Source organism: Passer domesticus, chromosome 21, assembly GCF_036417665.1.
Source record: "Passer domesticus isolate bPasDom1 chromosome 21, bPasDom1.hap1, whole genome shotgun sequence".
Taxonomy (NCBI): domain Eukaryota; kingdom Metazoa; phylum Chordata; class Aves; order Passeriformes; family Passeridae; genus Passer; species Passer domesticus.
Window position 1 is genome coordinate 2,122,942 of NC_087494.1, and position 27,616 is coordinate 2,150,557.

General features: G+C 66.0%; 2 protein-coding genes across 3 annotated transcripts; both read left to right on the top strand.

Annotated features, from left to right (window-relative positions):
* Nucleotides 1–2,964: 2,964 nt before the first annotated feature.
* On the top strand, nt 2,965–11,717 carry MAP1S (microtubule associated protein 1S). Its single transcript, XM_064396358.1, has 7 exons — nt 2,965–3,150; nt 4,225–4,326; nt 4,836–4,918; nt 5,000–5,140; nt 5,895–9,048; nt 9,135–9,352; nt 10,266–11,717. The coding sequence occupies exons 1-7, from the start codon at nt 3,012–3,014 to the stop codon at nt 10,419–10,421; spliced, it is 3,993 nt and encodes a 1,330-aa protein (XP_064252428.1). The 5' UTR covers nt 2,965–3,011; the 3' UTR covers nt 10,422–11,717.
* A 3,227-nt stretch (nt 11,718–14,944) lies between these two features.
* Nucleotides 14,945–27,616, top strand: FCHO1 (FCH and mu domain containing endocytic adaptor 1). 2 transcript variants are annotated; one of them, XM_064396227.1, is made up of 27 exons: nt 14,945–15,103; nt 15,715–15,806; nt 15,907–15,981; nt 16,059–16,200; nt 16,306–16,458; nt 17,064–17,168; nt 17,754–17,852; nt 17,934–18,030; nt 18,832–18,876; nt 18,952–19,024; nt 19,458–19,479; nt 19,556–19,610; nt 20,358–20,536; nt 20,608–20,632; nt 21,170–21,232; nt 21,321–21,363; nt 21,470–21,561; nt 21,646–22,215; nt 22,836–22,954; nt 24,175–24,319; nt 24,397–24,508; nt 24,583–24,738; nt 25,383–25,515; nt 25,590–25,789; nt 26,617–26,682; nt 26,770–26,934; nt 27,344–27,616. In XM_064396227.1, exons 1-26 carry the CDS (start codon nt 15,077–15,079, stop codon nt 26,816–26,818), a joined length of 2,937 nt encoding a protein of 978 aa, XP_064252297.1. In that variant the 5' UTR covers nt 14,945–15,076; the 3' UTR covers nt 26,819–26,934; nt 27,344–27,616. The 2 variants fall into 2 exon arrangements, with proteins under 2 accessions (XP_064252297.1, XP_064252298.1); XM_064396228.1 differs by having other exon boundaries at nt 24,214–24,319.

Genomic DNA, 27,616 nt, shown 5'->3' on the forward strand with positions numbered 1-27,616 from the left:
AACTTTTCAAATTTTAAAACACGAGGGAGTGGCGTTTTTCACAGGGCTGTCCCCTCAGAGGGTGGGGCTGTCCCCTCAGGCAGTGGCATCACCCTCAGGGCTGTCCCCTGTCTGGGGCTGTCCCCTCAGGGGCTGGCCTTGCTGCCAGGGCTGTCCCCTCAAAGGGTGGCCTTGCCCTCAGGGCTGTCCCCTCTCTGGGGCTGTCCCCTCAGAGGGAGGCCTTGCTGTTGGGGCTGTCCCCTCAGGCATGGCCGCCCCCTGAGGGCTGTCCCCTGTCTGGGGCTGTCCCCTCAGCCATGGCCTGGCCCTCAGGGCTGTCCCCTCAGAGGGTGGCCTCACTCTGGGGGCTCTTCCCTGTCTGGGGGCTGTCCCCTCAGGTGGTGGCCTTGCTGTTGGGGCTGTCCCCTCAGAGGGTGGTGGAGTTGTCCCCTCAGGCATGGCCTCCCCCTCACGGCTGTCCCCTCAGGCATGGCTAACCCCTCAGGGCTGTCCCCTCTCTGGGGGCTGTCCCCTCAGGCAGTGGCGTGGCCCTCAGGGCTGTCCCTCAGAGGGTGGCCTCACCCTGGAGGCTATTTTCTGTCTGGGGGCTGTCCCCTCAGAGGGTGGCGGGGCTGTCCCCTCAGGCATGGCCTCCCCCTCAGGGCTGTCCCCTCTCTGGGGCTGTCCCCTCAGGCAGTGGCCTCCCCCTCGGGGTTGTTCCCTCTCCGGGGGACTGTCCCCTCAGAGGGAGGCCTCCCTGTTGAGGCTGTCCCCTCAGGCATGGCCTCCCCCTCAGGGCTGTCCCCTCTCGGGGCTGTCCCCTCAGTTCATGGCCTCCCTGTTGGGGCTGTCCCCTCAGTTCATGGCCTCCCCCTCGGGGCTGTCCCCTCAGGCATGGCCTCCCCCTCAGGGCTGTCCCCTCTCGGGGCTGTCCCCTCAGTTCATGGCCTCCCCCTCGGGGCTGTCCCCTCTCGGGGCTGTCCCCTCAGTTCATGGCCTCCCCCTCGGGGCTGTCCCCTCCGTCCAGCAGCCCGTAGTGTGCGTGGCTCTGGCAGGGCCGCTGCAGGGGATGCGCCAGCAGCTTGGCCATGCAGTTGTGCAGCTCCAGTGCCGGCCCTGCCAGAGGCACCTCGTACTTGTAGTTGGTGCCTTTGGTGTCCAGGCTGCCGAAAAACCCGAACATGTCCTGGGGAGGGACACACAGGGACACGGTGGGGTCAAAGGTGGCTTGTTCTGACCTTAAATTCTGAGAAATTTCCTCTTTTTGCCCAAAATTTTCCCCCCAAATTCTGTTCTTTTGTCACCCCGTTGTTGGTGATGCCCCACTCTCTCTGGCCTCCTAAATCCCCCATGAACCTGTCTCACTTCCACCCCATTTCCCCTAAATCCCCCATTCCCACCCCTATTTTCCCCTAAATCCTTAAATCCCCTCCCCATTTCCCCATAATCCTTAAATTGCCACTCCTAAATGTTTAAATTACCTCCCCATTTCCCCTAAACTCTATTCCCACCCCATTTCCCCTATTCCCTCCCTATTTCCCCCTAAATCCTCCCTATTCTCACCTCATTTCCCCTAAATCCCCCTTTCCCACTCTATTTCCCCTAAATCCTTAAATTCCCACCCTAAACACCCCAATTCCCACCCCATTTCCCATTTCCCCCTTTTCCTCCCCAAATCCTTTCCCCCCTTTTTCCACCTCAAAACCCCCCTTTTTCCCCCAATTTATCCCCATTTCACCTTTTTCCCCCCAAAACCCCTCCCACATCCCCTCCAAATGCACCCATTCCCACAGAAAGGAGGAAAATCTGGGGGAAAAGACAATAAAAAAGGAAAAACAGAGACAAATAGGGGAAAATGGGGGGAATTTGGGGGGGGGGAGGAAGTCTGGGGGAAAATAAATAAATAAAAAAGGAAAAAGGGGGACAAATGAGGGGAAATATGGGGGAATTTGGGGGGGGGAAAGGGAGGATTTGGGGGGGAAGAGAGGAATTGGGGGGAACTGAGGGGAATTAGGAGGGACACCGGGGGACACCGGCTGCTCGGGGGGGGGAGCCGGGGGTCTCAGCCCCCTCCCCGCACCGGGGGGAGCCGCACGGCACCGGCCGTGGGGCTGGCGGTGCCCGGGGATGCATTAAACCACTTTTTTGGGGGGATTTTGGGGTTCCCAGCCCGCTCTGCCGCTGGGCAGGGTGCTGAGAGGGGGAGGGTCCCATCCTGTCCCCATCCCCTGCCGGGAATCTGAGGTTGGGGAGGGAATGGGGGACAGGGAGTGGGAATCTCATCCCGCTGTGGGAGAGGGGGTGCGGGAACGGGAGCGATGCGGGGACGGGCGGGGAGCTGAGCGCCGGGGATTCCCGAGCCGCTGGAGGAGGATGGATGGATGGATGGATGGATGGATGGATGGATGGATGGATGGATGGATGGATGGATGGATGGATGGATGGATGGATGGATGGATGGATGGATCCGCGGGATGCAGGGGGCTCATCCAGCCCGGCCCGGCCGCATCCCGCATCCAGAATCCTGCATCCAGGATTCCAAATGCCCATTCAGCATCCCGGATCCTCATCCAGAATCCGGAATCCAAAATTCCAAATTCCCACTCAGAATCTCGGATTTCCATCCAGAATCCCACACCCAGAATCCCAAATCCCCACCCAGAATCCCGCATTCCCACCAAAATTTTGGCCCCCCCATCCACGATCCCGCACCCCCATCGACGTCCCCGCATCCCCATCCACGATCCCGCATCCAGAATCCCAAATCCCCACCCAGAATCCCGCATTCCCATCAAAATTTTAGCCCCCCCCATCCAGAATCTCGGCCCCCCGACCCCGCACCTCCCGCGCGGACCCCACCCGCTGCCCCACCCCGCGCGTTGCCCCTTTAAGAACCCTCTCTCCCACCTCCGCTCCGCCCACCCGCCTCCCCTCCGGCGCCTCCCATTGGCCGGCGGTGACATCAGTGGGTGTGTCCTGGGCGGTGGTGACGCAGGGGGCGTGGCCAGCGGGGCGGGCGGGGGGCGCCGAAGATGGCGGCGGCTCCGGTGGCTGCGGCGGCTCCGGCGCCTCCGGCCGCGGGGCCGCGCCGCTTCTCGCTGCTCGCCATCGTGGGCGGCGGCTGCCACCGGCCCGGCCTCAGGGCCGCCGCCCTGCAGCAGCTGGAGCGAGGTGAGACCGCGCGGTGCTGCGGGGGCTCTTCCCGGAGCCGCCCGCCCCCACCGGAGCAGCCCCCCCGGGGATGCCCCGCTGGCTCCGGGCTGCGATCGCCGCTCTGGGGCGGCTCCGTCCCGCCCCGGCCCGCCGCGATTCCCCCCTGCGCGTTCCCGGGGTGTGCGCCCCGAAATTGCCGGGATTTGCCCCATTTCCTGCCCCCCCCCCCCCCCCCATCCCGGGGTCCGCGCCCCCTCCTCGCCCCCAGCCCCGGTAAAACCCCGGATCCGCCCCTTGCCCTGCCCCGCACCCTCGGGGAGCCGCATCCTCCTTTCTTTCAAAGCCTCCAGGCTTTGCTCCTCCTGGATTTCCCTCCCCCTCCCCAGGATCTTTCCCTGCGGCCCCAAATCCCCCGGATCTGCCCCCAAATCCCCAGGATCCACCCCACATTTTGTAGGGACTCCCCCCTCCAGCCCCCCAACCCCTCCCTCAGCCCTGCCCGGATTTTGGGGAGGGGTCTCAGGACCCCCCCCAGCTGGAGCAGATCCCAAACCCATCACGGCAGGGACATTCCCCGCCCCATTGTCCCCTCCCTGTGTCCCAAAACCACCCCAAAACCGGCCCCAAACCCTTGTGCAACCCCGGGCCGGTTACACCATCCCCCACCCATCCTCCGGCCCTTACCGGCAGCACCCGGAGCCACCCGAAATTTTGGGAATAAACCCCCAAAAATCCCTTCTGGGCAGTCCTGAAGGGCTGTCCGGGTGTTGCACCTGTCCCGGGGCTGACAGGTAGCTCCAAATCTTTTTTAATTTCTTAATTGGCGCCTTTGAGGAGGTGTTGGCAGAGCTGCTCCGTGCCCCGGGGGTTGGGATTTGGGATTTGGGATTTGGCAGAGCCGGGGCTGACTCACGAGGAGCTCACCTGGCGGGCAGGTGTTGCTTGGAGGCACCCCAAAAACACCTTGGGGGGGATTTTAGAGGGGATTTTATGGGGTCAGCCCCAAATCAGCGCTGTGTGGGGTTTGGGGGTGGTGCTGGTGGGTTCTGAGCCCCCAGTCCCAAATTTTTCTTTGGGGTTTTTTCTCCACAGGGATCCGCTCGTGGGACATCGACCTCACCTGCTGCAACCTGGACGAGCAGCTGAAGCTCTTCGTGTCCCGGCACTCGGCCACCTTCTCCAGCATTGTCAAAGGTAAAAAATGGGCTAAAAACCGGGAAAAATGGGGGAAAAGCTGCCGGGGAGGGCTGGGAATGGGGGCTGGGATCAGGGATGCCCCCTCCCCGTTCTCTCCCCACAGATTTTTTGGGAACAGGCCTGGCTTTGTGTCCCCCCCCCCATCCAAACCCCGTGATCCCCCACGTGAGGAGCCACTTCCTTTTCCAGCCTGGAAAAATGGGATTTTCCACGGGAAAACAGAGCTGGGGCTGCTCCAGTGCCCTTCCCCCACACCCAGCTGGGTGTTTCCCTGCTCAGGGGGGGAAATGAACCCCAAACCCCCCTGGGAGCACCCGGAGTGTTTGGGGGGGTCTCTCCCACCTGTCCCTCCCCTCCCCGGGCAGGAAGGACACGGGAAATGTGTCCCTGCCCCCTGTGTGTCCATGCCCGTCCCTCTTCCTCCGGAAAACCGGGCAGCTCCTGGCCGTGCCACCCCCACGGGGACAATCTGGGGGGGCGTGGCTGTCACCTCGGTGTCCCCACAGGTCAGAGGACCCTCCACCACCGCGGCGATGTGCTGGAGACCCTGGTGCTGCTCAACCCTTCCGACAAATCCCTGTGTGACGAGGTGAGCTGGGGACGCTGCTGGCCCCGGGGCTGTCCCCACGGTGTCCCCACAGTGCTGATGTCCCCCCCACTCTGTCCCCAGCTGCGGAACCTCATCACAGACGTGTCCCAGCACAAGCTGCTGGTGTTTGCTGGGCCCTGCGTGGAGGACACCGGGGAGCTGATGCTGCAGACCGGCTGCTTCTCCCTGCGGGATTTCATCCAGATCTTCACCGATAAGGAGGTGAGGGAGGGGACAGGGGAGGGGACAGGGGGGATTTTGGGGTCAGAGCTGCTGCCTGAGCACGTCCAGCCAGGAGCAGCTCCTCAGGGATGGTGGCATGTCCTCCTGTCTCCTCGCAGGGGGGTCCCTGCAAGGTGTGGGGCAAAGCCTGGGGGTCTGTGCCGGGAAAAGGGGCAAACCCTGGGGATTTAGGGGAGTTTTGTGGGGCAGATCCTGGGGATTTAGGGGATGCAGATCGTGGGAATTTAGGGGGTAGATGCTGGGAGTTTTGTGGGGCAGATCCTGGGGATTTAGGGCGTACAAATCTTGAGAACTTAGCCAGGTAGATGCTGGGCATCTGTGAATGTAAATCTTAGGGGCACATGCTAGGAGTTTGGGGAACAAATCCTGGGGGTGTTGGGAGGAAGATCCCAAGGGGTTGAGGGGCAGGGAAAGGGGCAGATCCTGGGAATTTAGGGGTGCAGGTTCATGTAATTTAGGGGTGCAAATCCTTGTAACTTAGGGGAGCAGATCCTCAGCTGCCAGCCCTGGGGGGCCACAGCTGCAGCCAGGGTGGGGGGTCAGGGAAAGCCCCCCCTGCCCCCCAGGACCCTGCCCAGCAGCAGGGGCTGGCACCCCAAAATCCTCCCAAAAAGCAGGCAGCAGGTGTGGATCCAGTGCTTTAATGTGTCCCTGGACACCTCCCACCCCATCCTGGTGGGTGATGGGGGTGGCCCCAGTGCCCCCTCCCACCTGAAGCTGCCCCTCTGTGCAGGTGGGCGAAATCCTGAGCTCTGCAGACCCCTCAGCCAAAGCCAGGCTGACCATCAGCTGCCCCGATTTCGGGGAGTGGAGGGACTCGGGCTTGGAGCACCACAACCTGCAGGACTTCATCGAGCTGCGCTACAACCCCGGCTGCGTCCTGCCGGAGATGGAGGGGCTGGAGGAGTTCATGGAGTACCTGTCGGAGTCCCTGGAGCCCCAGTCCCCCTTCGACCTGCTGGAGCCCCCCACCATGGTGGGATTCCTGAAGCTCTCCAAGCCCTGCTGCTACATCTTCCCGGGCGGGAGAGGGGACTCGGCTTTCTTCGCCGTCAACGGCTTCAACGTCCTGGTCAACGGCGGCTCCAACCCCAAATCCTCCTTCTGGAAGCTGGTGCGGCACCTGGACCGCATCGACTCCATCCTGGTGACGCACGCGGGCACGGACAGCCTGCCTGGCATCAACAGCCTGCTCCAGAGGAAGCTGGCCGAGCTGGAGGAGGACCCTTCCCAGAGCTCCCAGGGCAACGGCGACTGGGCCAAGAACCTCATCTCGCCCGAGCTGGGTGTCGTCTTCCTCAACGCCTCCGAGAAGCTGAAGGACATCGAGGGCGACTCGAAGGTGCTGAAGAGCTGCGACGAGGCCGCGCTGACCCTGCACTACCTGGACAAGTTGGGCATCCAGCCCAACCTGCTGGCCCGCGACAGCGGCCCCCGCGCCGAGCCCACCGTGCTCTTCCAGAAGATGGGGGTGGGCCGGCTGGACATGTACGTGCTGAACCCCGTGAAGGGCACCAAGGAGCTGGAGTTCCTCCTGCAGCACTGGTCGGGGAACGGCTTCCCCAAGGAGCAGGAGCTGCCGCTGCAGTGCCTGACGTCGGTGTGCGTGCTGCTGGTGTGGCACCCCGTCAGCCGCTCCGAGAAGATCATCCGGGTGCTGTTCCCCGGCTGCACGCCCCAGGCGCGGATCCTGGAAGGGCTGGAGAAGGTGAAGCACCTGGAGTTCCTCAAGCACCCCGTGGTCACCAAGAATGACCTGAAGGGGACGGCGCAGGTGGAGAAGCCGCTGAAGCAGAGGAGGGCGGAGAGCAAGGAGAGCCTCAAGTCGGGCTCCAAGCTGAGCTTGGTGGAGGCCGCGGCGCCGGCGCCGAAGGAGAAGGCTCCAAAGGTGGAGAAGAAGGAGGTGAAAGCTGGGACCAAGGAGAAGCCAAAATCCCTGGGGGACGCGGCCAGAACGGGGTCAGAAGAGGAGAAAGCCAAGGATGCCCGAGCCAAGCCGGACTCGGCGGCTGAGAAGGCGAAGGGGGACGCGAAGCCGAAACCAAACAAGGAAAAAGCAGCGCCCAAGAAGGAGCCGATGGCCAGGAAGGAGGAGAAGAAGCCACCAAAGAAGGACGAGGGGGCTGAGACCAAGGCGGAGGCCAAGAAGGAGGTGAAGGTGGTGAAGAAGGAGGCGAAGGCCGAGACGCTGCGGAAGGACTCGAAGGACAGCAAGGCAGAGGCCAAGGCTCCGGCCAAGGCTCCGGCCCGGAAAGCGCCGGTCCCGGAGAGCCGCAAGCCCCTGGCCAAGGCCGGCAGCATCAAGAAGTCCCCGCTGAAGAAAGAGCCAGAGAAACCCAAGGCTAAAACCACCCGGAAGGAGCCAGGGACATCAGATGGCTCCAAATCCTCCTCCCCTGAGGAGATGCTGCCGGAGGCCGAGCAGGGCGGGAGGAGGAGGAAGGAGGAATCCACGGATGAAGGCATTGCCACGGCCGACAGCGAGCTGGAGCCTTTATCCCTGGAGAACGGGGGGAACCGGCGCCCGGGGCTCCCGGGGGATCCCTCCTGCCTGGAGAACGGCCTGGAAGACCCCGAGAGCCCCCAGCGCCTGCGCTACCTGGAGAGCAGCCCCCTGCGAGCCGTGTGCCCCCCGTCCCCCATGGCCAAGACCCCCAAGAGCGACCGCAGCGTCAACTTCGACCTGACGCCCACCGGGCTGCTCAACCACGGCCCCGAGGGCGCCGAGGATCCCTGCGGCAGCTCCGAGGAGAAGACCCTGGAGATGATGTCCCCGGCCAGCTCGGGGCCGGCCAGCGCCGGCCACACGCCCTTCCACCAGTCCCCGGTGGAGGACGGCGCCGAGGAGCCGGGCACCGGCGCCGCCCGGCAGCAGGGCGCGTGGCCAGCAGCCACGGCGGGCAAGGAGGGCTCGGTGCCCGACAAGCAGGCGGGGTGCCTGTCCCTCAGCCCCTTCAAGGACGACGTCCCCGACGTGTCCCCCACCATCACCACGCCCTCGCTGCCGGCCGAGGTGGGCTCCCCGCATTCCACCGAGGTGGACGAGTCGCTCTCGGTGTCCTTCGAGCAGGTGCTGCCGCCGGTCAGCGAGTCCCCCCCGGAGGAGGGGCGGCGATCCCGCGCCTCCAGGGACACGCCCGAGCCCGAGGCCACCAAAGGCGGGCTGTCGCTGCCGCTGCGGCCGTGCCACCACCCGCCCTGGGCCGACGGGGACGCGGCGCCGCGGCCCGGCCGCCGCTCGGACTCGCCCCATGACGTGGACCTGTGCCTGGTGTCCCCCTGCGAGTTCGAGCACCCCAAGTCCGAGCGGTCGCCCTCGGCCGCCGCCAGCCCGCGGGAGCTGTCGGACAGTGACCCGTCGCAGGAGCTGGTGCCACCCCGGGGCAGGCCGGGCGAGACCCCTCCCACGTCGGTCAGCGAGTCGCTGCCCACCCTGTCCGACTCCGACGTCCCCCCGGCCACTGAGGACTGCCCGTCCATCCTGGCCGACGGGCTGGAGTCGGACGAGGACTCGGAGCGGCCGCCCCGCGGCGTGGCCAGAGCGTGTGACCCGCTGCCAGCCCCGCTGAAGGACCCGTGTCCCCTCCCCGCCCAGCCCGGAATCTGCATGGTGGACCCCGAGGCGCTGCCCCCCGGCAGGAAGGAGCCCCCGGGCACCAGGGTGAAGAGGACCCCGTCCCGCGTGGGCTCGGCGCCCGCCGCCCCCAAGGCCGAGCCCGCCCGCGTCCCCGCCTCGGCCGCCAAGGCCAGACCCCCGGCCAGCGCCGCCGGTGACAAGGCCAGGCCACCCCTTGGGGACAAGAAAGGCCCGGCCAGCGGAGCCCCCAGCAACGCCCGCAGCGCCTCAGCCCGGCCGGCGGCCGGAGCCGGGCGGGCATCGCCGGCAGGTACGGCCAGGGGTGGCACTGCGGGGGTGGCACTGCGGGGTGGCACTGCGGGGAGCGCTGTGACCGCTGTCCCCTTGTCCTGGCAGGCACGAGGGCTGCGGCCCCCCCGGGACCCCCCGTGTACGTGGACCTGGCGTACCTACCCGGCTCGTGGAGCGCGCGCACGGTGGACGAGGAGTTCTTCCGGCGGGTGCGCGCGCTCTGCTACGTGGTCAGCGGCGACGATCACCTGAAGGAGGGCGTGCTGCGCCCGCTGCTCGATGCCCTGCTGGCGGGCAAGCACCACTGGGGCATCGACATCCAGGTGGGTGCCCAGCCCGGCCTGGGGAGGGCTGGGGTGGGCTGCCTCGTGGTGCTTGGGGGGGTGACAAAGTGTCCTGGGGGTCCCTACTCAGTGCTGGGGGGTGACAGAGTGTCCTGGGGGTCCCTTTCTGCTGTTGCAGGGTGACAAAGTGTCCTGGGGGTCCTTTCCTGATATTTGGGGAGTGACAAAGGGTCCTCAGGGCTTTTTCCCAGTGCTGGGGGGGTGACAAAGTGTCCTTGGGGTTCCTACTCAGTGCTGGGGGCTGACAAAGTGTCCTGGGGTGTCCTGGGGGTCCCTTCCCACTGCTGCGGGGTGACAAAGTGTCCTGGGGGTCCTTTCCTGATATCTGGCGGGTGACAAAGTGTCCTCGGGGGTTTTTTCCCGTGCTGGGGAGTGACAAAGTGTCCTGGGGGTCCCTTCCCACTGCGGGGGGGGGTCACAAACTGTCCTGGGGGGTCTTTTCCCAATATCTGAGGGGTGACAAAGTGTCCTGGAGGTCCCTTCCCGGTATTTGGGGGGTGACAAAGTGTCCTGGGGGCCCTTACTCAGTGCTGGGGAGTGACAAAATGTCTTGGGGGTCCCTTCCTGATATTTGGGGGGTGACAGAGTGTCCTGGGTGTACCTTTCCACTGCTGGGGGGGGTGACAAAGTGTCCTGGGGGGGTCTTTTCCCAATATCTGGGGGGTGACAAAGTGTCCTGGAGGCCCCTTCCTAGTGCCTGAGGAGGTGACAAAATGCCCTGGTGCTCCTCCTGATACTGGGAGGGGGGGGTGACAAAGCATCCTGGGTGCCCCTTCCCAAAATTTGAGTGTCCCAGGTGCCCCTTCCTGGCACTGGGGGTGGTGACAGCGTGGCCTGGGTGCCCCTTCCTGGCACTGGGGGTGGTGACAGCGTGTCCTGGCTGTCCCTTCAGGTGACCTTGATCCCCACCTTCGACTCCCTGGTGATGCACGAGTGGTACCAGGAGACGCACGAGCGGCAGCAGGAGCTGGGCATCACCGTGCTGGGCAGCAACAGCACCGTGGCCATGCAGGACGAGACCTTCCCCGCCTGCAAGGTGGAGTTCTGAGGGGGGGGCTCGGCCCCGGGACCACCCCCCGCCCTCCTCTGCCCCCTCCCCGAGCCCCCGGAGGGGCGGGGTGGGGACAGCAGGGGGAGGTCCCCGCATGCCCACGCTCTGCCAGCCCGGGGAGGGGACAAGGGACCAGCTGGGGACACGGGGGGGTGGCAGGGTGGCAGGGTGTGTCCCCCCCTCCCCGCCCAGCAGCGGTGCTGAGCCGTCCCCACGGGCAGCTTGAAGGAACAGGGTAAATTTTTGGTGTTTTGTTGGATTTTTTTTCCCACTTTTTCCTCGACGAGCCACAATTCCCCCCCTCCCCAAATAACCCTCAGAGTGTTGGGGGAGGGGCTGGGTGTCACTTTTTGGGGGGCGGGGTACAAAGCTGGGGCAACCTCGGGAGTCCCATCCCTGAGGGGGTTGGGGGGTGCTGCTGTGGGGTTGTCCCTGGTGTTGTCCCCTCCCCAAAACGGTCGTGCCCCCCCCCAAAAAAAACTGTTGTGACCCCCCCATCACCCCCAAATTGATTGTACCCCCCCCCAGGTGCAGCATCCCCTCCCCCAGGCTGAGACCTGCCCACCTCGCTGCACTCCTGTTCCCTCCCCAAAATTTTGGGGTGGGGGCTGAACAAAGGCACCCCCCAGCCCCTCATTTTTTGGGGGGGGGGGAGCAGAGAGCAGCCCCCCCACATCCACCCCCTGCCAAAAGCTGTTCAAACCAAACGTCACGTGCAATTTTTAAGGGGTTTTATGAGCAGAGAGCACCAAAGGGGGGGGTCAGGGTGGGGTTGGGGGGGGGACAGAATGTGACGACCCCCCCCCCCCAAAATTCCCCCCTGGGACAAACACTAACCCGTTTTTGTAGGAGGCTCCTCGGTGGCTCTTTTTGTAATGACTTTTTAAGATAAAACAAGAAAAAGAAAAAAAAAGACAAAAATCGTGAAAACTGAAGAAACCAAACCTTTTTTTTTTTTTTTTTTGAGGGGGGGTTATTTATCTTTACTCCCCCCCCCCAAATAAGTGCCCGTGGGGGCTTTTACCTTTGATTGTATCGTCCTACGTGTTCGGGGAGGGGGCACTGAATGTTTCACCTTTAGTGCTTTATATCATTTTTTTCTCAGCTGGAAGGGTTGGAGGTTGGTGGGGGATGTTTTTTGGGGTGGGTGGGGTGGCTGTGACCACCTTCCCCCCTCCCCAAAATGCCCAAACCCCATCCCCTGCCCGTGGCCACACGCTCCCCGTCTTGCACGCCACGTTCCCGTTTGGCAATTGTGTGAAAAATGAGCATTAAAGAGGATCATTCCCCGTGCATCTTTGTCTCCTGGCTGCTTTTTTATTTTATTTTATTTTTTTTCTGGGCGGGGGGGGGGGGGTCCCATGGATTTGGGAAGGCGGTGGAAAGAATGGGTTGGGCTCAGCCTTTGTGGGGGATTTTGGGGTGGTACCACGAGGTTGGGAAAGGGATTTTGGATTTTTTTTTGGGGTGGGGGGGGGGTGCAGGTGGTGGTGGGGGATTTGGGGGGTCCAGGGTGTCAGGCGGGGCGGTTCAGAGGGGTCGGGGGGGGTGGAAGCGCTGCGGTGCGGCAGCGCCGAGGCTGAGGCTGGATGCGGGGTTGCCATGACAACCCCATCCCATCCCCATCGCTGCATCCCCATCGCTGCATCCCAGCCCCGCCGCCCCCGGCCCCACCGCGAGCAGGAGGAGGAGGAGGGGGCTGCAGCCGCTGCCTTCATCCCCCGCGGATTTTGGGGGGGGGCTTTGGGGGGGTTCGGAGCCTCCTCGGTGCTGCGGGGGGGTCCCCGTGTCCCTGTGCTCACCCCCCCACCCTGCGTGGGCAGCACGACCAGGGGACAAACCCCCCCTCAAAGCCCCCCGTGCCCACCCCCCGAATTCCCCTTCCCACCCTCCCAGCCAATCCCAAATTTCTCCTTCCCCAAAATCCCCCCGTTCCCAGCCCTATTGGGGAGGGGGCTCAGGGGGGGGTTCGGTCCCAGGTGTGACCCCCGGGGCTGTCCCTGTCCCCCCCAGCCCCCTCTGAGCCCCCCACTCTGCCGTGACTGGTCCCGGTGGTTCTGGGGAGGGGTCCCGGGGGGGTTTCTCCGCCATTGTCCCGCCTTGGTGGCTGCCAGCACCCGCGGGGACACCGCGGAGGTGACAGTGCCCGCGGTGGCAGCGCCAGCAGCGCCCTGACCCCGGCGGAGCCGCGCTGGAGCTGGGGAGGGGTCTCCAGCCCCCCGGCCCCGAGCCCCCCCCCGCGCTGCCGCGGTGCCACCGGCCGGGCCTGGCACTGCCACCCTGGCACCTGCCAGGTGTCGCCGGGACAAAAGGCAGCGTAACCGAACCCGCCGCGTGACGTCCCCGCCGTCCCGGCTCCGGTGGCAGCGCGGGGCTGGCGCGTCCCCCGCCGGGGCGGGATGTGCGGTGGGATCCCGCCGGGAATACGGGAGTGTCGCCCCCGCCGGGAACGTCCCCCGCCCCCCCGCCGGGTCGCTGCCCGCGGGGACGCTCCCGCAGCTGCGCCGGTGACAGCCGGAGCCGGGCCATGAGCTCAGCGGGGTGCGAGGCACCGGCTGGCACCGGCGGCGGGGGGGGGGGGCCCAGCCGGGCACCGCGGGTGCGGTGACAACCGGGGGGTCGCGGGTGGGAGCCGCCGCACCGGGAGCAGCGCCGCGGGCGCGGGGGGCGGAGCGCGGCAGGCCTGGGAGGGGGGCGGCAGCTCGGGCAGGGTGACGGCGGCAGCTCCAGCACCGGCGCTCCGCTGCCGGCGGCTCCGCTCGCTCGTCTCCCCCCGCGCCGCTCCCGCCGCGCTTTCGGGGCGGCGGCCGCTTTAAAAATGCAAATGAGACCCCTCCCCGCGCGCGGCGCGGCGGCGCTTCAGCCAATAGGAGGCGGCAGCCGCTGGCTGCGGTCACCGCTGCCGGGCGCCTCAGCCAATGGCGGCGCGGCTCGGCGGGAGGGGGCGTGGCCAGCGCCGCCCCCGGCGCGGTCCCGGCGCGGTCCCGGGGCGGCGGCGGCGGCGGAGCGGGGCGGGGGCGGCGGCCCCGCAGGTGAGTCCCGCGTCCTCCCCGGAGCGGGCACCGCGCCCCGGCCCCGCACGGGGGGCCCGTCCCGCAGTGCCCCCGCCGCGCCGCCCCCCGGCCCCGCCGTTCGCGCGCGGGCTCCCCGCCGCCGCCCCCGCAGCATCGCCCTCACCGGGGTGCGGGGGTGCAGCCCCCCGCCGTACCGGAGACCCCCCCGCCCTTCCCTCGCTGTGCACCGCACCGCCGCGGCGCCCACCGTTAATAACGCCGCGGTGCACCGGCGCAGCCCCCGCTGGCCACGAGCCCGCTCCCGGTGCTGCGGGCGGCCCCCCCGCCGCCTCCCCCCGCTGCAGGTGCAGGCTCGCTTCGCCGCCTTCCCTCCTTTTTGATTTTGGGGGTGCACGCCCCAATAATAACCCCCCCCCCTCCGCGGTGCCTCCGCTTCCCGGGCGGGTTTTGGGGTGCGCAGCCCCAAAAACCGCCACCCCCCCGCTCCGTTCCCCCCGCATCCTCCGGGGGGTCCCCCGCGCCCCCCGCTGAAGGTCACGGCTGCGGCTGGCCCGAGCCGCGCGGTTTTGGGGTTTTGGGGCGCGGGGGGGGGGGGTCCGTGCCGCAGCCCCCCCAGCCCGCGCCCCCCGTCCCGCTCGGGGACTCGGTGGCCGCGGGGACTTTGGCCGGCGCCGCGTTCGTGGCGTTCGCGGCCGCCCGGGACCGGCGGGGCTGGGGGGGGTGGGGGGTCCTGCGAGCCCCGAGACCCCTCCCATCTTTCCCCCCCCCCTTTACCGGGGGGGCCGCGCCGAGCCCGCCCCGCTCGTGACACAGGTGGCGGAGCCCGTGCGGAGGCACCGGGCAGCGGGGGGGGCTCGGAGCGGGTTTGGGGGGGCTGCAGCGTGCCTGACCCCCCCCTTGAACCCCTCCAGACCCCCGGCACGCCGAGGATGCTCGGGGGGGCCCCGCGAACCCCCCGAGAGCTCAGGGTGAGTCGTGGGGGGGCCTGCCCCGGTGGCGCCCAACCGGGCGCGAATTTTTTGGGGTTTCCTGTTTTTCTGCGGTGCATGATGGGGAGCGCGGCCGGGGGGGCGCAGCCCGGGGTGGGGGGCACAGCCCGGGGTGGGGGGCACAGCCCGGGGTGGGGGGGCACTCCTGGGGGTCCCTCCGCTGAGTGCTGGGGGGCTGCTCTGCTCGGGGACCCCCAGCACGGCAGATTTGGGGGGGGGGGTCGGGATGCTTGGATCTGTGGGGCGGGGGTTCCTGGGGGGCTTTGGGGGCAGTTTTTGGGGGGGCTCGGGGCCGGGTGTGGGAGCAGCCGCCGCCGCACGCAGCAGCCGCTCATTTATTATTGATCTGCGTATCTGGTGTCGGGCCCAGCGCCGCCCCGGGGCCCCCCCGGTGCCCCCCCCGGTGCCCCCCCGGTGCCCCGGGGTGCCGCACACCTTGGGGAGGGGTCGCTGGAGGGGAGGACAGGGGGGGACCCTGCGGTTTCCATGGCCACGGGGCTGCGTTTTCCCGGGAATACCGATAGAAACGGGTGGGTGCGACCCCGCGGAGCCCCCCCCGGACCACCCCCACCCCCGGTAAGGCTCCGGTGTCCCCCCAGGGCCCCGGAGTTGAGCTGCGGGGTCCCCGCGCCGCTGCCCCCCCTCCAAGATGTCCTATTTCACCGAGCACTTCTGGGTAAGCCGGGACCCCCCCCCCCCCCGCCCTTGGGTGCCCCCCAACCCCTCCGTGGGTGCCCCCCACCCTCAGGGGCCCCCCGCCCTTTGGAGAGGTGAATTTTCCACAATCCAAGGCCTGGCGCCTTCGTTAATGCTGTTCATTAATTAATTGGGGGGTGGGCAGTGGGGGGGGGTGGTCCGGGGGTCTCGCCGCTGTGGTGACATCGCTGTCCCCCCCTCCCTGGGGGTCCCCAGCCTGGGGGGGGGCGGGGGAAGTCGCGTGGCCGGCGCTTCCTGGTTCGTCCGGGCGGCTGCCGCCACCTTCCTCTTCCTCCTGCCTCAGTTTCCCCTGGGGGTTCACCTGCACCCCCAGCGCGGCTGGCGGGGGAGGGGCTGAGCTGAAGCCGCTTGTGGGGTGCGGGGGCAGCACCCAAAATAACCCCAGGGGTTTTTGGGGTTCAGCCAGCCCGTCCTGGGGAGGGCTGGTTCGGGGTGGGGGTGGGAGGGGGCTCAGCACCCCAATTTGGGGGGGTTTGGGCTGCTCAGACGCTGCTCCCGGTGGTCCCATGGGGAAAGGGGGTGTGGGGGTCCCTTGGGATTTGGGGTCTGAGGTGGGGGCTCCCCTGGCAGGGCGAGAAGAACCACGGCTTCGACGTGCTCTACCACAACATGAAGCACGGGCAGATCTCCACCAAGGAGCTCGCTGACTTCGTCCGGGAGAGGTACCCGGGGCTGGGGACAACCCGGGGGGTCCCCACAACCCCCGGGTGGGGTCCCCACAACCCTGGCTCCATCCCACACCCCCCTCCCCGCCATCCCCAGGGCCGCCATCGAGGAGAACTACGCCAAGGCCATGGTGAAGCTGTCCAAGATGGCCACGAACGGGACCCAGCTGGGGTACGGGGGGGGTCCGGGCCGCCTCCAGGTGGCTTTGGGGGACACCGTGGTGACCGTTCTGGTGGCCCCCCGAGCAGGACCTTCGCGCCTCTGTGGGAGGTTTTCCGCATCTCCTCGGACAAGCTGGCGCTGTGCCACCTGGAGCTGATGAAGAAGCTGCACGACCTCATCAAGGAGATCTCGCGCTACGGCGAGGAGCAAGGCCGCGTGCACAAGAAGGTAGGGCTGTCCCCTCCCCGGCCCTGTCCCCCTCCCCGGCCCTGTCCCCTCCCCGGCCCTGTCCCCTCCCCAGCACCCCGGCCCACGCCGCCGTGGTCCCCACAGTCCAAGGAGGAAGTGTCGGGGACGCTGGAGGCCGTGCAGCTGCTGCACGGGGTGGCCCAGCTGCTGCCCAAGTCCAAGGAGAGCTACCACAGCAAGTGCCAGGAGTACGAGCGGCTGCGCAAGGAGGGCACCAGCCAGAAGGAGATCGACAAGGTGCCACCCCCCGTGTCCCTGGGACACCCCCCTCAGTGGTCCTTGTGTCCCCCTGGGTGGTCCCTGGCTCCTGTTGGTGGTTCTTGTCCCTTTCTTGGTGGTCTCTGTCCCCTCGTGGTGGTTCTTGTTCGTCCTCTCTGCGGTCTCTGTCACCCCCTGTGTCACCTCCCTCACTGGTCTGTGTCCCCTCCTTGGTGATTCTTGACCCTCCCTCGATGGTCCTCTTGTCCCACAGTGATCCCTGCCCCTCCCTGGAGTCCCTGTCCCCCCCAGGAGGCTCCTGTCCCCTCCCCGATGGTTCCTGTCCTTGTCCTGGCTGTCCCCTGTCCCCTGGTTTCTCCTGGCTGTCCTGTGCCTGTCCCCTGTCCTCTCCCTGATGGTTCCTGTCCTTGTCCCAGCTGTCCCTTGTCCCCCTGGGTGATCTCTGTCCATTCCTGATGATCCCTGTCCTTGTCCCCCGGCTGTCCTGGCTGTCCCCTGTCCTGTCCCTGATGATCCCTGTCCTTGTCCCCCGGCTGTCCTGGCTGTCCCCTGGCTGTCCCCTGTCCCCTCCCTGACGATCCCTGTCCTTGTCCCCGCTGTGCCCGTGCCCGGCGGTGGCGCAGGCGGAGCTGAAGTCGCGGAAGGCGGGCGAGGCGCTGCGGAGGGCGGTGGACAAATACAACGCTGCCCGCGCCGACTTCGAGCAGCGCATGCTGGACTCGGCCATGGTGGGCACGGCTGGCACCCGGGCAGAGGGGTGGGCACGGCTGGGAGCTGGGGAGAGGGATGGGCATTGGTGGGATTGGGGAAGAGATGGGACCTCTGGGGACATCCCACCCATCCCAAACCCTTCCCTGCCCACCTGGGGGCATCCCACCCATCCCAAACCCTTCCACACCCACCTGGGGACATCCCACCCATCCCAAACCCCCTTCCACACCCACCTGGGAACATCCCACCCATCCCAAACCCTTCCACACCCACCTGGGGACATCCCACCCATGCCAAGCCCCCTTCCACACCCACCTGGCGACATCCCACCCATCCTAAACCCTTCCACACCCACCTGGGGACATCCCACCCATCCCAAACCCTTCCACACCCACCTGGGAACATCCCACCCATCCCAAACCCTTCCACACCCACCTGGGGACATCCCACCCATCCCAAACCCTTCCCTGCCCACCTGGGGACATCCCACCCATCCTAAACCCTTCCACACCCACCTGGGGACATCCCACCCATCCCAAACCCTTCCCTGCCGATGCCTGGGGATGTCCCCCCCATTCCTGCCCCCGTTGTTCCCGCTCCAGCGCTTCCAGGAGGTGGAGGAAGCCCACCTGCGGCACATGAAGGGGCTCATCGGCTCCTACTCGCACTCCGTGGAGGACACCCACGTCCAGATCGGCCAGGTGAGTCCCCAGCTGAGTGACCCCTCCCCGTCCCCCTTTTGTCCCCTTTATTCCATGTCCCCTTCCCTTTTCCGCCCCCAGGTCCACGAGGAGTTCAAGCAGAACGTGGAGAACATCGGCACGGAGATGCTGCTGCGGAGGTTCGCTGAGAGCAAGGGCACGGGCAGGGAGCGGCCAGGTGAGCCCGGGGTCCCTCCGGAGCCCTGATCCCGGCTGATCCCGGCTGATCCCAGCTTGATCCTGGCTGATCCCAGGTTGGTCTGGGCTGATCCCAGGTTGACCTGGGCTGATCCCAGCTGATCCCAGCTTGATCTGGGCTGATCCCAGCTTGATCTGGGCTGATCCCAGCTTGATCCCAGATTGGTCTGGGCTGATCCCAGGTTGGTCTGGGCTGATCCCAGGTTGGTCTGGGCTGATCCCAGGCTGATCGCAGGCTGATCTTGGGCTGATCATGGGCTGATCCTGGGTTGATCCCAGCTTGATCTGGGCTGATCCCAGCTTGATCTGGGCTGATCCCAGCTGATCCCAGCTTGATCTGGGCTGATCCCAGCTTGATCTGGGCTGATCCCAGCTTGATCCCAGATTGGTCTGGGCTGATCCCAGGTTGGTCTGGGCTGATCCCAGATTGATTTGGGCTGATCCCAGGTTGATATGGGCTGATTCTGGCTTGATCCTGGCTGATCCCAGGCTGATCCCAGGCTGATCCCAGGCTGATCCCAGCTTGATCCTGGGTTGATCCCAGCTTGATCCTGGGCTGATCCCAGCTTGATCCTGGGTTGACCAGCTTGATCCCAGCTTGATCCTGGGTTGATCCCAGCTTGATCCCATCTTGATTCTGGGTTGATCCCAGCTGATCCTGGGTTGATCCTGGCTGATCCCAGGTTGATCTTGGGCTGATCATGGGCTGATCCTTGGTTGATCCCAGCTTGATCCTGGGTTGATCCCAGCTGATCCCGGCTGATCCCTCTCTCCGTGGCAGGAGCGTTGGATTTCGACGAGTACCGGCTGGCTCCAGCGCAGGAAGGCAAGTACGTCTGCACCCAGCTGGGGGTGCCGGGGGCTGCGGAGACCCCTCCTCACCCGCTCCCGCTTCCCCCAGGACCCAAGAGGAGCCGGAGCAAAGCGTTCCGGATCCCGGGCCTGAGCCGCAAGGAGCGGGAGCGTGACGCTGTGTAAGAGCCTCCATCCCTGCATCCCGGAGTTCCTGCATCCCGGCATTCCCACATTCCACATCCCTGCATCCCTGAATTCCTGCATCCCTGAATTCCCACATCCCTGAATTCCCATATCCCTACATCCCTGAATTCCTGCACCCCTGCATGGTTTCATCCCTGAATTCTTGCATCATCTCCGCATCCCGGCATTCCCACATTCCACATCCTGGGCATCCCTGCATTGTTAAATCCCTGAATTCCCACATCCCTGCATCCCAGCATTCCTGCATCCCTGCATTGTTTCATCCCTCAATCCCCACATCCCTGAATCCCTGCATCCCCGAATTCCCTCATCCCTGCATCCCTGAATTCCCACATCTCTGAATTTCCCCATCCCTGAATTCCCCCATCCCTTCCCCCTCCACCACCTGACTCTCCTCGTCATTCCCAGGGAATCTCCAGACAACGACCTGGTGAGTGTCCCAGTTCCCCGCCTGGCGCTGCCCATCCCAAACTGGGAGCACTGGGAATGTCGGGGGTGTCCTGCAGGGCTGCCCCGAGGTGGACGAGGACGGATTCACCGTGCGCCCGGACAGTGCCCGCAGTATCCTTGGCATGGGTGGGAAAAGGGGGACTGGGCATCCAGGGGGAATTCTGAGAGGGGACTTGGGGGATTCAAGGGAATTCCAAATGGGGAATTTGGGATCCAGGGGGAATTCTGAGTGGGGATTTTGGGGATCCAGGGGGAATTTTGAGTGGGGATTGTGGATCCAGGGAGAATTCTGAGTGGGGATTTTGGGGATCCAGGGGGAATTCTGAGAGGGGATTTTGGGGATCCAGGGGGAATTCTGAGAGGGGATTTTGGGGATCCAGGGGAAATTTTGAGTGGGGATTGTGGATCCAGGGAGAATTCTGAGTGGGGATTTTGGGGATCCAGGGGGAATCCTGAGAGGGGATTTGGGGGATTCAAGGGAATTCCAAATGGGGAATTTGGGATCCAGGGGGAATTCTGAGCAGGGATTTTGGGGATCCAGGGGGAATTCTGGGCAAAGAATTAGGGGATCCAGGGGGAATTCCAGCTAGGCATTTCTGGGGGACCCAAAGGGAATTCTGACCGGGCATTTCTGGGGGATCCAGGGAGAATTCCAACTGGGGATTTTTGGGGGATCCAGGGGGAATTCTGAGCAGGCATTTTGGGGAAATCCAAAGGTAATTCCAAGCAAGGATTTTTGGGGAATCCAAAAGGAATTCCAAGCAGGGAATTTTTGGGGGAAGCAAGGACGATTCCAAGCAGGGATTTTTGGGGGACCCAAGGGTAATTCCAGCCGGGCATTGCCTTGACGGGGCCCAGGCGAGGTGGAGAATCCCGGCTGCTCCTCCAGCGACTCCGACTACGACGAGGACGAGCCGCGCAAGTTTTACGTCCACATCAAACCGGTGCAGGCGCGGGAGGCGCCCGGCAGCGCCGAGGCCACCGTGGAGCAGCTCAAGGCCACCGTGGGAAATCTCATCCTGGCCCCCGGCGTCGGGGTGAGCCTGGGGGGCCACGGGGACCCCCGGAATTCCCGGGGTCACCTCACCCCTGTCCCCTTCTCTTGCAGGGCACCGTCAGGAGGCAGGCGTCCCGTAAGTGGCACTGCGGGCGGGTGGTGGCCTGGGGGGGTGGCAGTGGGGCTGAGAGCCAGTGCTTGGGGACATACCATCCTCCTGAGCCCCTTCCTTGGGGACATCCCATCCTTCTGAGCCCCTGCCTTGGGGACATCCCATCTTCCTGAGCCCCCTTCTTTGGGGACAATGCCACCCTTCCTTAAACCCACTTCTTGGGGACATCCCATCTTTCCTGAGCCCCTGCCTTGGGGACATCCCATCCTTCTGAGCATCTTCCTTGGGGACATCCCATTCTCCTGTGTTTCTTCCTTGGGGACATCCCATCCTCCTAAGCCCCACTCCTTGGGGACATCCCATCTCCCTGAGCCCCCTTCTTTGGGGACAATGCCACCCTTCCTTAAACCCACTTCTTGGGGACATCCCATCTATCCTGAGTCCCCTTCCTTGGGGACATCCCATCCTTCCTGAGCCCCTGCCATGGGGACCCCCCACCCTTCCCGAGCCACCCCAGAGTCCCCGTGGCTCCGTGTCCCCTCATGGTGACATTCCCCGCAGGGCACACGGCGTCCCTGACCCCGGCCTGCAGTGACACAGATCCCGAGGGGACACTGGCGGCCGGTGAGACAGGGCGGGGGGGTCCTGAGGATTTGGGGGGCACCTGAGGGGTGCTGTGGGGGGTGCAGCGCAGTGTCCCCTCTCCCCGCAGGTGACAGCACGGGGAGGGGTCTCCCGGCGGCGCAGGTGAACAGGTAGGGGACAGGGAGGGATTGGGGCGCCATGGGGTGGCCACCCCCCATCCCTGGGGGGTCCTGGGCAGACTCTGAACCCCCCCCCCCGGCTCTGTCCCTGTCCCAGCGGCCCCGGGAAGCCCCCCCAGGACACGCCACCCTCGGCCGCGCTCTTTGGGCCCCCCCTGGAGTCGGCGTTGGAGGCAGAGGAATTCCCGGGTGAGGATTTGGGGGGGCGGAACGGGACCCCCCTCCCCTCCCCGGCGGGGCGGGGGCCGCGCTCTGACCGGCGCTGTCCCGCAGCCCCCCGCTCCTACGTGCTCACCTCGTCCTCGTCTCCCTTCTCCTCCTCGTCCCCGGAGAACGTGGAGGACTCGGGGCTGGACTCGCCGTCGCACCCCGCTCCCGGTCCCTCCCCGGACTCCCGGCCCTGGAGCCCGCAGCCGGGAACGCCGCAGAGCCCCGGCCCCAAAGCGGAGCCGCCCCCCGCCGGTAGCGCCTGGCCCCCGCGGCCCCGCAGCCCCTCCGGCCGCCTCCCCGAGCCCCCCAACTTCGCCGTGTTCAGCGGCCCCGGAGCCGAGGGGCTCTGGGGGGAGGCGGGGGTCGCGGCCCGGGGTCGCAGCCGCTGCCTCAGCGGCCCCGCCCCGCGAGAAGCGCCCTCGCCCGACCCTTTTGGGGACCCCCCGGCTTGGGGCAGACCCCGCAGCCCCGGCGGGGAGCAGCCCCCCCCGACGCGTCCTTCCTCCAACTCGGCCTCCTCGTCGTCCTCCTCGCCGGCCCCCCCGAGCGGGGGGGAGTCCTGCAGCCCCTCTCCCTGGGGCTGCCAGGGGCCGGGGGGCTCGGCCGGGACCCCCCCGCTGCCCTCGGAGCCGGGTGAGTGGTGGGGGGCGGCCCCGGGGTACCCCTAAACCTGACTGACACAGCCCCCCCGGTATCCTTAACCCTGCCCCCTCCACTGCCTCTAAATCTGCCCCCATGACCCCAAACTGAGCCCCCCATGACCCCAGACTGTGCCCCCCATGACCCCAAACTCTGTCCCGAGTGACCCCAAACTCTGTCCCGAGTGACCCCAAATTGTGCCCCCCATGACCCCAAACTCTGTCCTAAGTGACCCCCAAACTGTGCCCCCCATGACCCCAAACTGTGCCCCGAGTGACCCCAAACTCTGTCCCGAGTGACCCCAAATTGTGCCCCCCATGACCCCAAACTCTGTCCTAAGTGACCCCCAAACTCTGCCCCCCAATTAGCCTGAGCTGTGCCCTCCATGACCCCCAAATCTGCCCCCCATTACCCTTAACCCTGCCCCCCAACACCCAAATCTGCCCCCATAATGCCAAAATCTGCCCCCCATCACCCCCAACTCCACCCCCCCCCACCCCAAAACCGAGCCCTGCCCAACTCCCGGGGGCTGTTCCTGGATTCCAGGGGGTGGGGAGGGGTCCTGCCGTGTCGGGGCTCCCCCCTCACCCCCCGTTCGTGCCCCCCCCCCCCAGATTCTGTCCCCGCCTGGCCCAGCGCTGCCCCCCGGGACGTTCCTCTCGTGGCCCCCCCGCGCCGCTCCCGCTCCAAGCGGCCGCCGGCCGGGCCGGCCGCGGGCAGCAACAGCGACCTGGTGCGGGGCGGGCCGGGGACCCCCGGGCTGGGGGGCGCGGGGACCCCCGGGGGGGCGGGCAGACGCGGGCCGGAGTCCCGGTGCTGCCGGGGTGGGAGAGGAGATTCCCTGGGGAGGGAGAAAGGGGGGAGGTGATGGAGCGGGGAAGGGGTGAGGGGGTGGAGGGAGGGGGTGGGGGTTTGGGGGCGCGGGGGTGTGGGGATTTGGGGTGTGGGGATTTGGGAATTCAGGGGTGTGGGGATTTGGGAATTCAGGGGTGTGGGAATTCGGGGGTATGGGGGTTGGGGGTGTGGGAATTTGGGAATTCGGGGGTGTGGGGATTTGGGAATTCAGGGGTGTGGGAATTCGGGGGTATGGGGATTTGGGAATTCAGGGGTGTGGGGATTTGGGAATTCAGGGGTGTGGGAATTCGGGGGTATGGGGGTTGGGGGTGTGGGAATTTGGGAATTCGGGGGTGTGGGGATTTGGGAATTCAGGGGTGTGGGAATTCGGGGGTATGGGGATTGGGGGTGTGGGGATTTGGGAATTCAGGGGTGTGGGAATTCGGGGGTATGGGGATTGGGGGTGTGGGGATTTGAGAATTCAGGGGTTTGGGAATTCAGGGTTGTGGGGATTTGGGAATTCGGGGGTGTGGAAATTTGGGAATTCATGGGTTTGGGAATTCGGGGGTGTGGGGATTTGGGGTATGGGAATTCAGGGCTGTGGGAATTTGGGGTGTGGGAATTCAGGGCTGTGGGAATTTGGGAATTCAGGGGTGTGGGAGTTCAGGGGTGTGAGGATTTGGGGATGTGGGAATTTAGGAATTCAGGGGTGTGGGAATTTGGGGATTCAGAGATGTGGGAATTTCGGGGTGCGGGAATTTGGGGATATGGGAATTCAGGGGTGTGGGACTATGGGGATATGGGAATTCGGGGATGCAGGAATTCAGAGGTGCAGGATGCAGGGATATCGAGTTTGGGAGTTTAGGGATGTGGGAATTCAGGGTTTGGGAATTCGGGGATAGGGGATGTGGGAATGAAGGGATGCAGGATTTTGGGAATGCAGGGGTACACGGGGATGCAGGGCTGTGGAATTTGGGGATGCAGGGATGAGGAATTGGGGGGTGCAGGGATGTGGAATTCGGGGTACAGGGGTGTGGAATTCAGGGTGCAGGGATGAGGAATTGGGGGGTGCAGGGGTGTGGAATTCGGGGTGCAGGGGTGTGGAATTCCGGGGCGCAGGGCTGCAGACCCCCGCCCCAGCCCGCCGTGCCTCGGCAGTCGCGCTCGCTGAGCCCCTCGCCCTCCTGGAGCTGCGGCCCCTCGCACTCGGCCCCCGCCAGCCTGGGCGAGCGCGGCTTCTTCTCCGTGGCCCCGCCGGCGCTCGGTGCGTGCCGGGGGGGGCATCTGGGGGGGTGGGCTGGGGGTCCCAGCCGTGCGCTGACCCCCGTGCCCCCTCGCCAGGGCTGTCGCGCGGTCCCAGCCCGGTGGTGCTGGGCTCGCAGGACGCGCTGCCCGTGGCCACCGCCTTCACCGAGTACGTCCACGCTTACTTCAAGGGGCGCGACGCCGACAGGTACGGGGAGGGGGGGGGTCCCGGGGGTCCCCGCAGCTCGGAGCGTCCCCTGACCCCCGGCGTGTCCCCGGCAGCTGCCTGGTGAAGGTGACCGGCGAGCTGACCATGTCCTTCCCCGCGGGCATCGTGCGGGTGTTGGGGGGCCCCGCGGCGCCGCCCGTGCTCAGCTTCCGCCTGCTCAACGCCGCGGCCATCGAGCAGTTCCTGCCCAACGCCGAGCTGCTCTACAGGTGGGGGGCACGGGGGGCACCGGGGGGACAGCCCGCGAGGTGCGGGGGGCAGCGCTGGGGGGCTGGTGTTGGGGTACAGGGGGTGAAGGAGGGGTACGGGGAGCCTGGGAGGTGATGGATGCAGGGATGGGGGCGGTTTTGGGGTGCAGAGTGTCCCTGTTTTCCTGGGGATACCCTCAGGAGCTGAGGGATGCAGAGATGGGGAGCTGAGTTTTGGGGGTTTCAGGGGTCTGAGTGTCTTGGGAATGCAGCGATGGGGAGCTGGGCATTGAGATTTTAGGGTTTTTGGGAATGCTGGGAATGCTGTGATGGGGAGCTGGATACTGAGATTTTGGGGTTTTTGGGGGTCTGGGAATGCAGCAATGGGGAGCTGGGTACTGAGATTTTGGAGTTTTTGGGAATGCCGTGATGGGGAGCTGGGCATTGAGATTTTGAGGTTTTTGGGAATTCTGGGAATGCAGCAATGGGGAGCTGGGTATTGAGATTTGGGATTCTTGGGGGGTTTGGGGCGTGCCAGCGATGAGCTGAGTTTTGGGGATCCCAGCGGTCTGGGCACTCTCTGGAGCTGCTCTGGAGCTGGCTACCGAGGTGCCAGCTTCTGGGGGTACCCAGACCCCGCTGCCCCTCTCCCCCCACGCCCCCAGCGACCCCTCCCAGAGCGACCCCAGCACCAAGGACTTCTGGCTGAACATGGCAGCGCTGACCGGGCACCTGCAGAAGCAGGCGGAGCAGAGCCCGGCCGCCTCCTACTACAACGTGGCTCTGCTCAAGTACCAGGTGAGCCCCGCAGGGCACCCCGGCGGGCACGGGGCGGGTCTCGGTGCCCCGCTGAAGCCCCCGGTGTGCCGCAGTTCTCGCGGCTGGGCCCCGGCTCGGCGCCGCTGCGGCTCTGCGTGCGCTGGGACTGCGCGCCCGGCGCCACGCGGGTCAGCGTGGAGTACGGCTACAACGCGGCCGCCCTGGCACTGCCCGTGCCCCTGGGCAACGTGCACGTCCTGCTGCCCCTGGAGGAGCCCCTGACCAACCTGCGGCTGCAGCCCGCGGCCAGCTGGTAACGGGAACAGGAGAGAGGGGCTGGGCTGTGGGGGGAGGGATGGGGGTCCTGAGAGGGGTGGGGAGGAGGGGTGGGGGTCCTGAGTAGGGTGGGGAGGAGGGATGGGGGTCCTGAGAGGGGTGGGGAGCAGGGATGGGGGTCCTGAGTGGGGTGAGAGGAGGGATGGGGGTCCTGAGTGGGGTGGGGAGGAGGGACGGGGGTCCTGAGTGGGGTGGGGAGAAGGGACGGGGGTCCTGAGTGGGGTGGGGGAGGAGGGATGGGGGTCCTGAGTGGGGTGGGGAGGAGGGGTGGGGGTCCTGAGTGGGGTGGGGGAGGAGGGATGGGGGTCCTGAGTGGGGTGGGAAGGAGGGGTGGAGGTCCTGAGTGGGGTGGGGAGGAGGGGTGGGGGGTCCTGAGTGGGGTGGGGAGCAGGGATGGGGGTCCTGAGTGGGGTGGGGAGGAGGGATGGGGGTCCTGAGTGGGGTGGGGAGCAGGGATGGGGGTCCTGAGTGGGGTGGGGGATGAAGGGTCTGAGGTCCTGAGGCTGAATGGGGCGGGAGATGATGGGTCTGGGGTCCCAAACCTTCACAGGCTGGATGACACAGGGCTGGGAGCCCCAAACTCCCCCAGGGTGGGAAATGGGAACCCTGGACTGGGAAATGGGGACACTAAACTGGGAAATGGGGACTCTGGACTGGGAAATGGGGACTCTGAACTGGGAGAAGGGGACTCTGAACTGGGAAATGGGGACACTGACGGGGTAAGGAAGGCAGGATGTGGGGATGGGCAGCAAGGGCTAAACTTTGGGGCTGTGGGGGCTTGATGACACCCCCTTATCCCGGCAGGAACCTGGAGGAGAAGCGGCTGCTCTGGAAGCTCCTGGACGTCCCCGGTGCCCCCGGGGCAGGGAGGTGAGGCCGGGCCCGCCCTGCTCGGGGGTCACGGCGCGGGGGGCTCCGCGTCCCGACCCCCCCCCAACCCCTGCGCTGTCCCCCCAGGCTGTGGGCGGCTCTCGGCCAGCTGGGAGCCGCTGGGGGGTCCCAGTAAGCCCAGTCCCGTGGCCGCCCAGTTCAGCAGCGAGGGCAGCACCTTGTCGGGAGTGGAGGTGGAGCTGGCGGGCGCCGGGTACCGCATGTCGCTGGTCAAGAAGAGGTTTGCTACAGGTACGGCCGGGGGGGGATGGGGACGGGGCTGGGGGTTCCCTTCCCACAGCCTTGGGGGGTGCGGGGTCCTTTCCCCATCCCCTGGGTCCTGGGGGAATAGGGGGTCCCTTCCTTGGGGTGCTCAGAGTACTTTCCCTGGGGTATTTAGGGTCCCTTCCCTGGGGTATTTAGGGTCCCTTCCCTGGGGTATTTAGGGTCCTTTCCCTGCTCTTTGGGGTGCTCAGGGTCCCTTCCCTGGGGTTTTAGGGTCCTTTCCCTGCTTTTTGGGGTGCTCAGGGTCCTTTCCCTGGGGTATTTAGGGTCCTTTCCCTGCTCTTTGGGGTCACCAGTTTGGTGTGGCACCGAGCTCCGCCGCTGGGCAGTGCCCGGGCCGTGCCCTCCCTCCTCTGTGCCCACCTTTTCCCCGCAGGGATTTACCTGGCGGGGTCCTGAGCGGCTCCCGGGCCCCCCCGGGCCCCCCCGGGCTTCTCCCGCCGTTGTGTGAATTGGAAACACTGGATGGAGGCGGGCTGGGGAGGGGGCGCCTCCTCCTCCTCCTCCTCCTCCTCCTCCTCCTCCTCCTCCTGTCCCCGCCCTGTCGCTGTCCCCGCGTCGCCTCCTGCTCCCCCCCGCCGCCCTCCCCTGTGCTGTGAAGGGAGCAGGAGCTGCTCTTTTATTAAACACTTTATTTTCTAATAAATTC

What these genes read in the sequence shown, in the direction of transcription:
- FCHO1 (XM_064396227.1), top strand. Translation starts at nt 15,077, where the DNA reads ATGTCCTATTTCACCGAGCACTTCTGG. An exon ending in CGTCAGGAGGCAGGCGTCCC is followed by an intron (nt 20,633 to 21,169) that starts GTAAGTGGCACT and finishes CATTCCCCGCAG; the next exon opens with GGCACACGGCGTCCCTGACC. An exon ending in TGGCTCTGCTCAAGTACCAG is followed by an intron (nt 25,516 to 25,589) that starts GTGAGCCCCGCA and finishes GGTGTGCCGCAG; the next exon opens with TTCTCGCGGCTGGGCCCCGG.
- MAP1S (XM_064396358.1), top strand. Translation starts at nt 3,012, where the DNA reads ATGGCGGCGGCTCCGGTGGCTGCGGCGGCTCCGGCGCCTCCGGCCGCG. An exon ending in CCTGCAGCAGCTGGAGCGAG is followed by an intron (nt 3,151 to 4,224) that starts GTGAGACCGCGC and finishes TTTTCTCCACAG; the next exon opens with GGATCCGCTCGTGGGACATC. An exon ending in AGATCTTCACCGATAAGGAG is followed by an intron (nt 5,141 to 5,894) that starts GTGAGGGAGGGG and finishes CCCTCTGTGCAG; the next exon opens with GTGGGCGAAATCCTGAGCTC.